Here is a 14,291-nt window from a genome sequence, read left to right as displayed (position 1 = left end):
TGGGTTGGAGATCAGTCTGGAGTCTGTATACCTTCTGATACTTTTATCCTTCACTTGCCCAAATCCAGACTTAGAGGTTCTGTGAATTCAGGGACAGGGAGTGGCTGGCAAGGGACACAATACCCACTGTTTCCTGCAAGCCCAAAAGGCACCCTTATGCCAGAAGTATGCTGTGTGGGCTCAGTCACTCAATCATGTCCAACTCTTTGTGACCCCATGGACTGTAGCCCGCCAGGCTCCTCTGTTCATGGAATTCTCCAGGCAAGAATACTGGAGTGGGTTGCAATTTCCTCCTCCAGGAGACCTTACTGACTCAGGGATGGAACCCAAGTCTCCTGCGTCTCCTGCATTGGCAAGCAGGTTCTTTATCACTAGCCACCTCAGTAAATCGACTCCATCACTCCCAGCAGCCCGGCTATGGAGGAGGAAACTTCCTTAGTTGGCAGAAGCAAACTGAACTTGGAGCCAATGTGTGCACGTCTACCTTTGGCAGTTTTGGAGCTTTTTTTTTTTTTAAAACAAAACAAAACAGTGTCCGCAGATTTTTGCAGAGCCTTGCTCCTTAGGCTGCAGCATTCAGCACCATCCCTTCCCCCTCCCATCTCATGCTTTAGCCTATCTGTGGTTTTTCAGGGGCTGAAATATTAAGTAAAGTTCCACTTTGCTCACACACTGTCCCAGCTACAGATAAGTTTGTCTTCCATCAACTTTTCCAGCAGTGGTGAGCTGTTGAACTGCTGGTTGTATCTTTGTTAGCTTCTTCGCTGAGGTTACCTGGAGTTCTAGAATCCCATCCCCTCTGGAAGAGCCCTGCAGGGTTCTTTACAGGCGTTAGAGTTGACCCTCTCCAGAAAACACTCCCCCCGGCCCAGAATCATTCCAGAACCACAGAAGGGGAGTTGGTGGGTGCTTGCTATAGAATACCCATGAGTTCCTTCAGTCCTGCTGACCCAGAGAAGAGAACTATCTCTTCTCAAAAAAAGGCCAGGATGGTCAATACTGGAATGGTGAGTTCCCTGTTTCTGGGGGCAGTGATCTAGAAGTACTCTGGTTGTGGCCTGGGAAGAACAGGTGGGCACTGTGCCTTCTAGAACTGCCACAAACTTTTCCAGACATCGCCACCCACCATACAAAGGTTTTACACTAATTCTAGAATGTTCCAGCAGTGGCAGAAAACACCCATGCCCCTTTTCTCCAAGTCTAGCCAACTAGAATGACTCTAGAAATAGATGTCCACCACCTGCAGGACCACAAGCTTCTCTAGAATCTTCTGGGCTTCCAGAGATGCAGACCGTTGGCCCTAGGTGGATCAGGCTATTTCAGAAAGTCTCCCTGTTCCTCAAGACTCAGCCTACATTTGGAGCGGAGACAAGTCCGCGTTAATGCCCACCCACTCAGGCAGGAAGGCGGCCTCAGGTTTAAAGATCTTCAGGAAGCTGGAATCAGGCAGGGTGAAGTTGGCCAGGTAGATGGTGTCTCCACCAGCCAGGTAGGCGGCCCAGAAGCCAAAGGTGCCAATGGTCATGATGGTGTGGTTGCATTGTGTGAGCAGTGCAAAGTCCTTGTCGGGCGCACCCTCCTGCCCATCTCCGGCAAAGATCACATCCCCCCGGGAGGTGTCAATGTTTTCCCGGCACCACTCCATGCCGTTGCTCGTGACCACAAAGATGGGGGCTTCGTGCCGGGCCCGGAACCAGTCCATAGCCTGTTGGAGGTAAGCGCGGTCCCCCACCACACCCTTCCAGCGGAGGGGCATCACCTGTAGGTAGTCCCCACGGCGCACATGGACACCCACGAAGGTGCTCGGGCGGTCCCCGGTGCGGGGAAAGCGGAGCCCACTCAGTGAGCGCTGCGCCTCCAGCCGCAGGTGCTCGTGCAGGGTGAACTCGCTGCGGATCTGCTCCCGGAGGTGATGGAAGAAGGTCCAGGAGCAGGGGAAGCCCGTGAGCTTCAGCCAGGGCTCCTTCAAGTGGGTGTACTCCTCCGACATCCAGTCATGAAGCTCCAGCTCCTGCCAAGGAGCGTGTCTGTCCACCTCGGGCGACAGCACGGGTAGCGTGATGCGGAACACGGGGGCCAGGACTGCGTGCATGGAGGGCTGGATGAAGGCCTGGCGGCCATTGAGCTGGGCCAGGGCCAGCAACGTGGCGTACTGCCCCATCTGGTTCCCAAACCGGCCTTTGGGGTCGATAGTCCAAGTTCCTGAGACGGAGACAGAATGCTTGGGACAGGAAAAGGTGGCGTTAGGGTTCATCGGTGTGCCCGAGAGGCAGAGGATGGCCACGGGGGAGGTCACCCGGTTACGATCTGGACACAGCAGGGACAGGTCTAAACCACTGTGAAAGAGGTTTTGGTGGATGAGGAGGAAGAAGATGTAGGCAAAAACACAGGCTAGCAGGAAGATCAGACAGAGGTGACGGTGGCTGGGAGCCCACATGGCTGCAGGACAAGAAGAGTGGATAAGGAGATATTAGAGCTTGAGAATGACTATCAGGGAGGAGAGGGCTGAGGGAACCAGGAAACAAGGAGTTTGGACTCCTGGGTTTGAGGGTAAAAGGAATCAGGGCTCTTGGATCTGAGTGAGGAAGAGCTAAGGGCTTGGAATTTCTGGGAATGGAAGATGGTGAAAATTAGTGGTTTCCAAAATGACAGAGATCCAGGAACCACCAGCTTGTCCCCACACCTGGGAATCTCAGTGTCTCAGGTGCCCTGACGTGGGCAGTGTTGCCCCCAACTCCTTTCTGGGTGTACCTGTGGGGGGGTGGGCAGAGGCCACCACGGAGGTGACAGGAAGTGGCCGTCAAGTAGAACGTGAGAGGCAGGAAGCCCAGGCCTGGATGGGGGGGACCTTGATTCCTGGAGGAGCAGGAGTCAGGGGGTCTGGGGTGGAGGAGACTCCCCGGTGCCGTAGGGGGTTAGAGGTTGGGGGTGCGCCTCTTGGGACTGAGGGCCCGACTCCTGGGTCTGAGGCATCCGCGTTTCTCACTTACCTGAGCTCCTGGCGAGTGGCGGACCCACAGTTGGCTTGGGCTTGAATGGAGCGTTCCGGCCGCAAGTGCAGACCACATCCCGAGAGGGGCCCTCCTCCGCCCCCCTCCTCGGAAACCTGGACTCCAGGTTCCCAGACCCGACGGCCCTGCCTCGCCGCGTCTCCTCCTCGAACTGGCTGCCAAGGTTCCGGGAGGAGAGAGGTCGGAGAGTGGGCGCGGCTCGGAGAATCACAGCCTTCGCCCCACCTCGGCCCGGCAGGTAGCTGAGAGAGGCGCAGCCCCGCCCCATCCCTGGCACCGAGCCCTGGCTCCGCAGGTCGGAAGGGCAGCCCCCGCCGCCTGCCCTCCCGGGACCCGGAGAACCTGCGCCTCAGCCCGCACCCCCCTACCACCACCCCCCCTTCCAGCCCCAGGCAGCCTACCTGGCCTCCCTGTTAGCCGCATCTTTTCGTGGACACTGAGATCTAGCTTGCAACTGCCATTGCTGGATCCGGATGCTCCGGTCCGTCGACTTCTCCCTCTTCCACTCCGGTGTCTCGTTCACCATCCTGGATGTGAACCTGTGCTCCTGGATGCTCCGAGTCCGGCCACGCCTGGGCGCCTGGGGCTGGCCCGGGTATCCTGGCGCCGGCGGCGAGCGCGATCCTCGGCCCCCTGCCGCGTGCTCCCCCCCGCCCCACTCCCGGGAGTGGAGGTGGGTGGATGGAGAACCTGGTCGCTAGGCTGTTCCACGCGCGGAGGCAAAGCCTCCTCCAGCTCTCAGGATCCCGGCGTGAGAACCTCGGGCCCGAACGTGTCCCCACGCTCCCTAGGGGCCGCTGATCCTGCCCCCGCCCCCCTGCACTCACAGATTCCAGAGTCCCAGGCTGTCCTTTCGAAGGAATCTTAGTATCCGGCTCCTGACGGCTACTTTCTCGAAGGGCACTTCCCGCCTCTCCCGAGGTCAGGAACAGAGAAAGCAGAAGTAGAATAGAGTTTCTCGTCCCTGCCTGCCTCAGAGGTCGCTGCAGGCCTCTTCAAGGAACAAACGCCGGGCTCTTGCTGCAGACCTGAAGCCATTTCCTCTGTGGATGGTTGCTCCCCACCTCCATCCATCCCACGCATGGCCCGTGGCTCGAGTGGTCTGACCATTGCCATTCAAGAAATCAAAGACCCAGGGATTGGACTTGACTCTCCAGAGATGTGATCATAATTTCTCCAGACCCAGGACTCCCCAGCCCCCTCCTCAGACTGAGAAATCTGGGCCCTCCAGTCACCCCCTAATTCAGATCTGGTGTTCAGACTCTAGTACCCTTGTTGCCGTTGCTCAGCTGCTGAGTCGTGTGTGACCCCATGGACTGCAGCCTGCCAGGCTCCTCTGTCCATGGGATTTTCCAGGCGAGAATACTGGAGTGGGTTGCCACTTCCTCCTCCAGGGAATCTGCTCGACCTAGGGATCAAACCCGCATCTCCTGCATCTCCTGCATCGGCAGGCCAATTCTCTACCACGGAGCCACCTGGGAGGTGGCCTTTACCATGGACCTTACACCCTTCGGTTCCAGGAAATTGCTCACCCCCTCATTCCCCTTGGGATCTTGGGTCTAACTTCTCCCTGCGCAGCCTGGGTCACTTGCCAACTCTGAGTCAAAGACTCTCACCATCCCCCTGCTTCCCCAGGCTATTTTGAGGGCACCTGTCTGATCCTGGGTAGCGTCTGTGGTGAAAGAAACATCAGGATTGCATCAGGATCCAGGAGGAGGAGGAGGCTGGGATGTTTCGGGGCATGAAAGCCTGGGCTGCAGTTACTCAGGAGCTTGTCTTGTGACTTCCAGATCATGACACCTGTTTCCTGGAGGAGGACGCTTTGATCCTGTGGGGCTAGCTGCTTTCCTGATGATCAGCAAACCTCAGAAAACCCAGAACTTCAGGTGAGATGCGGAAATTCCAGTGTGGGGCACGATCTGCCTCAGTTAGCCAGAAAGGCCGGTCTCAGTTCCCTTCCTGCTCAGACTCGGGAGTCAAGGTCCCTAGCCCCTTCCTTCCTCAGACCCAGGAGTCTGAAACCCCAGCTCCCTCCTTCCTCAGGCCAAACAGTCTGGGCCCTCTTCTTCACCCAGGTCCCAGTTCATCAGATTTCTATCCCCTGGTGCCTCACACGGTGGAGGCCAGGCCCCCAGCTGGAAGGACCCCTGATTGCATCATCCGTCCAGGTTGACCTGGACACCGTGGAATCCTAGCATCTGCCAAGTGGGTCAAATATCACGGGTCAGGCGTCGGGAAGGTGATGGGGCGGGTCCGTCTGGATATAAATTCTGGAGTGTCTGCATCCATCCCAAGAGATCTGGGTGGCCAGTCAGCTGTGAGTCCACGTGCAAGGGGACCCAGGCTACAGGAGCAGCCATCTGAGAACCTGCTCTCTGGGGCAACCAGGCTCTGAAACAGGATCTAGACCATCAGCTCTTCAAACTCCAGACCCCAGACCTCACCTGGGGACGTGAGCCACTGATGCGCTGGGACGAGCCCAAATTCAAGCACTTGGGACTGTGGGTCCTTGTGCTCGCTGTCCTTCTGCTAGGAACCTGCCAGGCACATCCCATTCCTGACTCCAGCCCCCTCCTCCAGTTTGGGGGCCAAGTCCGCTATCGGTACCTCTACACGGATGATGCCCAGGAGACAGAGGCCCACCTGGAGATCAGGGCCGATGGCACAGTGGTGGGGGCGGCCCGCCAGAGCCCCGAAAGTGAGTATGTGTGTGGGAAGGTAGGGCTTGATCCTCAAGGAGTAGGGAATTGGGGCCCAGACTCCCGAGTCTGGGAGAGGAGGGGGATGGGCAAAGGCCTTCTGAGTCCCTGACCACTTTCTCCCCTCAGGTCTCTTGGAGTTGAAAGCCCTGAAGCCAGGCGTCATTCAGATCTTGGGAGTTAAAACATCCAGGTTTCTGTGCCAGGGGCCAGATGGGAAGCTGTACGGATCGGTGAGTTTCCAGGATCCCCGTCCTTGCCCTCCACCCTTCCTCTCCCCATCCTCATAATCTGAGGGACCAGGTTGCACCTTTGATGTTGGTCAGGCTTGGTTTGATGTTCTCCGCATGCCCCAAACCTGGTCAGAAGCCCCAGAGGAGGGCGCCGTGGTCATCAGTGTTCACAAGAAGAATCTGAGGCTCTGGCAGGGGGACCACCGGCCCCAAGTCACAAGGCCCGTGAATGACAATGACCCAGGAGGCCAAGTCTTGTGACTTGCAACCTGGGCTGACCACACGGGTTCCCACAGGCCTGGCTCATGCTGGGCGAAGGGTCGCTCCGGGAATCGATGGCCTGTAAAGTGAACATGACCTTGGGTACTAGCCAGATGCCCCTGCCAGGACTTAGAGAGCCTCCCCTGATCCCTGGGCTGGAATATTCTTCTCTGTGAAGTGGGGGGCGGGGAAGTGCGTGGGCCTCGCAGCACCACCTAGGGGTAAAGGAGGGACCTGCCTCCGTGGTTTTGAGTCCGGGAGGAAGGGGCTGGGGGGACCTGGACGATGCAGCTGAGAAAGGAGGGGGTTCCCCCAGGTCCCCAGCAGTCCTGGGACTGGGGGGCCTGGACTCCTGAGTCTGGGAAAGGATGGGGCAGGGGATCCTGCAGGAGCAAGGGGGTATCGGAACCCCCACATCTCTGACCTGACTCTCATCCCCGCAGCTGCACTTTGACCCCAAAGCCTGCAGCTTCCGGGAGCTGCTTCTTGAAGACGGGTACAACGTCTACCAGTCGGAGACCCTGGGCTTTCCACTCCGCCTGCCCCCCCAGCGCTCGTCCAACCGGGACCTGGCCCCGCGGGGACCTGCTCGCTTCCTGCCGCTGCCGGGCCTGCCCCCGGCACCCCCGGATCCTCCAGGGATCTTGGCTCCCGAGCCTCCCGACGTGGGCTCCTCGGACCCCCTGAGCATGGTGGGACCCTCGTATGGCCGAAGCCCCAGCTACACTTCCTGAAGCCACCCGCTGTGTATTACTGGGTCTCCTCTTTATTTATTGCATTATTTATCTTATTTATTTTTTTATTTTTCTTACTTGAGATAATAAAGAGTCTGAGAGGAGGATCAGAGTGAGTTTGTGTGTTTGAGGGAGAAAATGGGAGTCTGCTTCCACGTCTCTCCTTGTCCTTCCATTGCCAGCCACGCCGTGGGAAGGTCCCAGCCTTTCTGCGCCCCTTCCCCGGCCGACCCTCAGTGTTTTGGTCCACTAGGGAGTCCCCAGAGACTCTGGACTATCCTTGCCCTTTGACAGGACAGTATTTGTTCTTCCCTCACCCGGCTCCCTGACCCCAACCACGTGTTTGTGTTGTGGAACTATTTCTCTGCGGTAACTCAATAAGGGGACATTTTTTTAAATGGCACAAGCAGACCCACATCCTTATGGGAGATGTAGTTTTTTGCAGTTCATTTAGCACTAGGAATGGTCCTGAGCTGGGGCAAGGACTCTTGGATTCTGGAGATACAATCGGTGCTAGGAAGGCCCTTTTGGGTCCTGAGGATTCAGAGGGCTGGACGTCTGGACACCCGGATCCCAGGAGAGCAGGGGAATCTGGGCACCCTAGTCTGAGAGAGGAGGGACTGGAGATTGAGAGTCTTGGGTCTCAGAAAAAGGACTTGAGAATCTAAATGCCTCCACCCAGGTGATTATGGACCTTGGAGAGGAATGACTGTCACAGAATCCAATCTCAGGGAGCAAGCTGCCCATCCCCACTTCCTTTCCACTATCTAGATTTCCATATTGCTCCTCAAGCTATTTTCTGGTTAGGAAAGATGTGAAGACAAAGGTTTAGACTACATTTCCTAGGACCATTCCTAGTGCTAAATGAACCCAAAAAAACTACATCTCCCATGAGGGTGTGGGTCTGCTTGTGCCATTTTTTTAAATGTCCCATAATTGAGTTACCGCAGAGAAATAGTTCCACAACACAAACGCGTGGTTGGGGTCAGGGAGGGGAGGGGAGGGAAGAATAACAAATACTGTCCTGTCAAAGGGCAAGGATAGTCCAGAGTCTCTGGGGACGCCTTAGTGAAGCCAAACACTGAGGGTCGGCTGGGGAAGGGGTGCAGAAAGGCTGGGTCAGATTTGGTGGGGTCCCAGGTTTCTGACTGATCACTGCAGCCTCACAGGAGTTATGGTCTTGAAGCATGAAAGTGTTAGTTACTCAGTCATGTCTGATTCTTTGCAACCCCATGGACTGTAGCCCCACCCCCACCCCCTCCCACCCCAGGCTCCTCTGTCTATGGGATTTCCCAGGCATGAATACTGGAGTGAATTGCCATTTCCTTCTCCACAGGCTCTTCCTGACCCAGGGACTGAACCTACATCTCACGTGTCTCCTGCATTGCAGACAGATTCTTTACACTCTGAGCCATCAGGAAAGCCCCTCCCATGAAAGTACATTTAAGAATTCGCTTTGTAGGGAGAGGGGTGGCCCAGGATAACTTTCCTAGCTTCACTGTTCTCAGAGTTCACTCTTTGCTGTTTCCATGGAGTATGAAAAAATATAACCTTTCAGCACAGCCACACTGCCAATATTTCAAAGAGAGAGCTATACCTCCTCTGTTTACTTCTCCACCCGTACCTGAACCTTCTCTCTCCTTTGGAGTTCCTGCCAAAATCAATCTGGATTTTGCTTCCATTAGTTTTCACAAGAATGGAGCTTTGTCCAAGTACTCAAAAGAAAACTATGTCACATGATAAGTGGTAATTATCACTACAATAGCACTCATATTGCAAGATATAAATGTATCAAACTAATAGGTTGTATACCTTAAATTTATACAATGTTATCTGTCAGTAGATTTCAAGGGTAATTTTTTTTTTTAACTATGGAGCTCTGTTCTTCCAAAAGAGATTCCCTTGAGTAATTCTGTGATCTCTGAGGACCCAGACCACCCCAGCGTCTTTCAACCTTCCCATTGAAGGGTTGTTGCTGAACCATGAAAAGACACCGGGATTCTTGGCCTCCGGAGGAGAAGAATTCAATCTGGGGCCAGAGACAAGGCTTGATCACTCAGAACTTTTGTGTAATAAAGTTTTATTAAAGTATAAAGGAGATAGAGAAAGCTTCTGACATAAGTATCAGAAGGGGGCAGAAAGAGTACCCCCTTGCTAGTGTTAGCAATGGAGTTATATACTCTCCAATTAGTTATTGCAGTGAATCAAAAGAATGTCTGGAGGTTGTAAAGACCTCACTAGACCTACTCCCATAATTTACATTTTAAGATAACAGGATTAGCCAGAAGGTTCTTTCCAGAGACTGTCCTCAAGCAGGATACATTATTGTTATATAATCCTAAGGAATGTAGAGGGGAAAAAAAGTTTGTCCTTTCTTCCTCCTTGAGAATTCCAGACCCTTCTCTCCTTGGGGACCCCTGGACTTCTTATCAATCTGCCTAGGAATTGACTCTCTCACCATAGCCTCCGATATCCAACTATTAATCAGAACATGTGAAGCTGCACACACACACACACTCTCTCTCTTTCTCTCTCTCTCTGCTGTTCTCAGATAATCTCACCAAGTTCTCAGCCAAGAGGGCAACTTCTTCTCTAGTGGTGAGGACTGGTGGGAAATTTCCAATTTTTTTGTTTTGTTTTTGTTTGTATGGGGTCTCCAGTGTGTTTGTTTCTGTTTGGGGCTGTACTGTTGTGGCAGGTGGGTTCAGTAGTTGCAGCCCGGGGGTGTAACTGCCCCGCGGAATATAGGGTCTTTGTTCCGCAACCAGGAACTGAACCCACATCCCCTGCATTGGAATAATGTGGATTCTTTTTTTTTTTTTTTAATTTGTATTTATTTATATTTTTGGTTGTGTTGGGTCTTCATTGCCGCATGCAAGCTTTCTCTAGTTGCAGCAGGCAGGCGCTACTCATTGTTGGGGTGCACGGGCTTCTCATTCTGGTGACTTCTCTTGTTACACAGCATGGGTTCTATGGCGCATGAGCTCAGTTGCCCCGCAGCAGGTGGAATCTTCCCGAACCAGGGATGGAACCCGTGTCCTCTGACTGGCAGGCAGATTCATAACCCCTGAACCCTCAGGGAAGTCCTAGAATGTGGATTCTTACCCACTGGACAGCCAGGGAGTCCCAGGAAATTCACAGCACTTTTGCTTTTCTTCCTGTACTGGCAATGGTTTGGCTCCACCGCCCCCTCATATTTCGGGGTTCTTGGGGGCTCCACTCTCTGCTGGTTTTGTGAAAAGTGTTGTTTGTGAGCTTCTGCTCTCCTACTGGCCCTCCCATGGTTTGTTTTTTCTGGGAGGAGGGGTGGAATTTCGGAAGATTAAGAAACTCTAACCTGAATCTAATCACGGGGAAACATCGAACAAACTCCAATCGACGACCTTCGGCTAAAACAACTGGCCTTGACTCTGGGAAAATGTCAAGGTCAAGAGGAAGGTGGGAGAACTGTTGACATGAACAGAGACCAGAGTCAGCACAAGGAAATGCAGCTGGCTGAGCAATCCAGGGGTTGTCCTGGGTGTTAACAAGACTCTTGATGACACTTGAATGAGTTCTTTCCTTTAGAAAGTAGTAATTTATCCATGTTAACATTTTCTGGTTTTGATTTTTGTACTGCCGTTATTAAACACGACGTCTTTGTTCTTAGCAAATACACACTAAAGTACTTTGGGACCAAGGGACATGGTGTCTCCAGTGCTTTCTCAAATATTTCTGGAAAGGTAAACACATAATAATATATAGACATAGAGAGTGAATGCCTGCTTTCTCAAAAGCAAAAGGGAACAGGAAGAGCAATTTGGGGAGCTTAGTTAAGATTATATGAGTTCTTTGTACAAGTCTTTTTTTAAAATTGAGATATAGTTGATGTACAATGTAAGTTTCAGGTGTGCAAGATAGTGATTCACAATTTTTAAAGGATAGATTTCATTTCCTATTATAAAATATTGGCTGTGTTCTCCGTGTTATACAGTATTTCCTTGTAAATTATTTGTTTTATACATAGTAGTATTTGCCCCTTAATCCCCTGCTCCTATGTTGCTCTTTATCTGCAACTTGAAAATTTCTGTAGGTTCGAGACTCTATCAGGTAAAAGTCACTCCCAGCATCCCCCCAAAATAAATCCATGCTATTTATAGCCTCCACTGCTATCTGGCCTCTTTCCAAACATCCTTTGATGTGCACCGATGAGCTTCTAAGAAGAAAGAGAGATTTTTCAGGTCCTCTCCCCATCCCACCTGTGAAAGAAAGAAGGATTGAAAGGAAGGAAAGAAAGGAAGGATGGAGGGAGGGAGAGAGAGAAAGGATGAGAGAAGAAAGAAAGAAAAAGAGAGAAAGAAAGAAAAAGAGGTGAAAGCAGAGGTGAAAGAAGAGGAAGAGACACAGAAAGGGCAAAAGAAAATGTAAGAAAGATGTGACATGCCAAGTGGAAAGTGTGAACCACCACGCAGCTCTCCAGCATCTCTGATTCTGTGACAGGACATGTTTTCAAGGTGAAGCTCAAAGGCATACAACTTTACTGAAAGTTTAAAATCCCACCAACCCACATACAATGGAATATTATTCAGCCTTGAAAAGGAAGGGAATTCTGAAGCATGCCAAACATGGATGAATCTTGAAAACATTTTATTAAGTGAAAAAAGCCACATGAGGATAGGTACTGTATGATTCCACTGATAAAGAGGTACCTGGAATAGCCAAATTCATAGAAATAGGAAGTAGAATGGTGGCGGCCAGGGGAAGCGGGGGTGAGGAGTTGTTTCATGGGTTCAGAGTTACAGTAATGAAATCAGGTTCTGAAGATGGATGATGGGGATGGTTGCATAACAGTGTGAATGCACTGAAAGCCACTGAACTGTACGCTTGTAAGTGGTTAGGGTTCAACTTCATTCTTTTGCACGTGGGCATCCAGTTTTCCCAGCACCGTTTGCTGAAAAGATTGTGATGATATCTTTTAGTGCCAGAAGGACTTTTGTATACAGGCACAAATATTCACAACTATTTGGTCTGGGGGTAATGATTAACTAATTTTCAAACCATCAACTTTCCTCTAAACATTCACTGACTACTCTGAAACCTAAAAATAGCAAGCCGCCAATTTCGCAATTTCAGACTTCCCAAAACATTTGAACAAGGATTGCAAATTTAATAAACAAACTTTACAAATCTGGGACCTCAAAGTCCCTTAAATGAACCTAGAACTTTGAAGAGAAGCACAGGTCATTCAATCTTTTCATTTTTCCGAGTGAAAGCAGGTTTATCTAAAAAGAGAAACATTCCCTAGGCAGAATGCAGTCCCTCTCAGAAGGCAAGAGCAGCCCAGAATAATATCATCTGGAGCATACATTTCACAAGTCTAATATAGCAGATTCTCATAAACACTAAATACCTTCAAAGACCCACAAATAGAACAGTGATGATCACATTCATCAGTTTGCTTACATTAAACTGGTTGCAGGACTTCCCTGGTTGTTCAGTGGTTAAGAATCTGCCTGCCAATACAGGGGACTTAACTTCGATCCCTTGTCCAGGAAGATCTCAGAGGCCGAGGAGCAGCTAAGCCCATGGGTCACAACCACTGAACCTGCTCTCTACAGCCCATGCTTTGCAACAAGAAAAGCCACCTCAATGAGAAGCCCGAGCGCTGCAACTAGAGAGGAGCCCCCAATTGTCGCAACTAGACAAAGCCCGCACCCAGAAACAGAGACCCAAAGCAGCCAAAAATAAATTGATTTTTAAAACCTGGTTGCAAATATTTTTATGTCATATTTATATTATGGATATACATGTGTTTCTTCGATGCTTCAATTTTGATCAAAGATTTTGATTCAACAACCTTTTAAAATTTATTTTATTTATTTGGGCTCTGCTGGGTCTTCCCTGAGGCCCTTGGGCGTTCTGTGTTGCAGAGCACAGGCTCAGTAGCCTTGGCACACAGGCTTGGTTGCCCCAGAGCATGTGAGATCTGCTCCTCAACCAGAGATCAAAGCCATGTCCCCCCGCATTGGCAGGCAGATTCTCAACCGCTGGACCACCAGGGAAGTCCTAATTCCACAGTCTTGATACTTACCTGTGATATTTCTTACCTGCCAGAAAGTTGAGCTTTGCTTGTCTACTACCTGAGTTAACAGTTTTGGTGGCTGAAGATTCAGGTCTGGGGTCTCTTGACTCTCACCAAGCATGAGTTCCAGGACAATTAGACTTTGTTGTGACCACATGACCGCCAGAGTTAGGAAATTGACTTGGGTGATCCTGATTTACTTCCCACAGCTGTTTGTTCGGTGTCACCGCCTTGCGGAACAGCCCGATCAACGTGTCCTAAGAGCCGTTGTCGGTTTAATAGGCCAAGATTATTTAGCGGCTCTCTGTCCTGGCGCCTACCCCATCAAATGTGTGGAATATTTCCTCTTTGTTTTGCACGCAGGGTGAGACTTTTTCCCTCCATTTGTTCTGGGGAGGCTGTACCACGGTCTCTGTAGCGTGAATCTCACCTTCTCATTCCATGATCCCTTTAGACAACCGACCAGAGAGGCGGAGAGGACCTGGCAGGAGAGCAGGAGGCAGGAGGAGAGGCTACGGAACTTCCTCCCACCCGCTCCGAGCTCCAGTCTGCATCTCGCCAGCAGCCACAGGCAACAAGGGCTCTTGCTGCCGGTTACTTCCGGCACATCCATCCACAGCTGGCTGCACGGAGATCCACAGCTGGCTGCACGGAGATTTCCAGTTTCTTTGGACAGAGGTATTATCACCCATGGGCCAGAGCACCAGCTGCCTGGAGCCCCCTGCCCAGAGGTCTGAGTTCTACCCTGGATAGGTAGACAGTTCTATCTATCCTCTGAGCTCCTGCAGCCCCAGATGTGTTGATATTGGTCCCTCAGTCCCATCTGACTCTTTGTGACCCATGGACTGTAGCCCGCCAGATTCCTCTGTCCATGGAATTCTCCAGCAAGAATACTAGAGTCGGTTGCCATTTCCTCCTCCAGGGGATCTTCCCTACCCAGGGACAGAACCCGGGTCTCCCGCATTGCAGGCAGATTCTTTACCATCTGAGCCACCGGGGAACCCACAGCCCCAGAAATCTGAGCTACTTCTGGTCACTAGTGCCCCTATTACTTCAGGGATCATGTCTAGTTCTTCCAGCCTCTTAGTATGTGTGTAGCCAATTCCCCTTAATAAATTCCCCGTATTTTAAATACCTGGAGAGGTTTCTGTTTTCCTCAGCAGACCAAGAAACCTGGTCCGGGGTTTCAGTTTGATTGAAAGCCTTTGGTTAATGTTGAAGTCACAGCTTATCTTTCTAAGAAAGCTTAAGATGGACAATATTAACAACTGCAAAATGAATATGTACAAATG

General features: G+C 51.5%; 2 protein-coding genes across 2 annotated transcripts; one reads left to right on the top strand and one right to left on the bottom strand.

The window, feature by feature from the left end:
* Nucleotides 1-483: 483 nt before the first annotated feature.
* Nucleotides 484-3,160, bottom strand: FUT1 (fucosyltransferase 1 (H blood group)). Its single transcript, XM_081515340.1, has 2 exons — nucleotides 2,991-3,160; nucleotides 484-2,439 (listed from the first exon to the last, which is right to left on the bottom strand). The coding sequence occupies exon 2, from the start codon at nucleotides 2,435-2,437 to the stop codon at nucleotides 1,352-1,354; it is 1,086 nt and encodes a 361-aa protein (XP_081371466.1). The 5' UTR covers nucleotides 2,438-2,439; nucleotides 2,991-3,160; the 3' UTR covers nucleotides 484-1,351.
* Nucleotides 3,161-5,474: 2,314 nt separating this feature from the next.
* FGF21 (fibroblast growth factor 21) lies at nucleotides 5,475-6,938 on the top strand. The gene is made up of 3 exons (XM_081506108.1): nucleotides 5,475-5,709; nucleotides 5,840-5,943; nucleotides 6,648-6,938. Exons 1-3 carry the CDS (start codon nucleotides 5,475-5,477, stop codon nucleotides 6,936-6,938), a joined length of 630 nt encoding a protein of 209 aa, XP_081362234.1.
* Nucleotides 6,939-14,291: the final 7,353 nt, after the last annotated feature.

This window comes from Giraffa tippelskirchi, chromosome 7 (genome assembly GCF_054371585.1).
Source record: "Giraffa tippelskirchi isolate mGirTip1 chromosome 7, T2T-mGirTip1v1.2.pri, whole genome shotgun sequence".
Lineage (NCBI taxonomy): Eukaryota > Metazoa > Chordata > Mammalia > Artiodactyla > Giraffidae > Giraffa > Giraffa tippelskirchi.
This window is presented reverse-complemented; position numbering and strand designations above follow the sequence as displayed.

Coding starts and splice junctions, on each gene's coding strand:
- FUT1 (XM_081515340.1), bottom strand. CDS start 2,437: ATGTGGGCTCCCAGCCACCGTCACCTCTGTCTGATCTTCCTGCTAGCC.
- FGF21 (XM_081506108.1), top strand. CDS start 5,475: ATGCGCTGGGACGAGCCCAAATTCAAGCACTTGGGACTGTGGGTCCTT. Junction 5,710..5,839: donor GGCCCGCCAGAGCCCCGAAA/GTGAGTATGTGT, acceptor TTCTCCCCTCAG/GTCTCTTGGAGTTGAAAGCC. Junction 5,944..6,647: donor ATGGGAAGCTGTACGGATCG/GTGAGTTTCCAG, acceptor TCATCCCCGCAG/CTGCACTTTGACCCCAAAGC.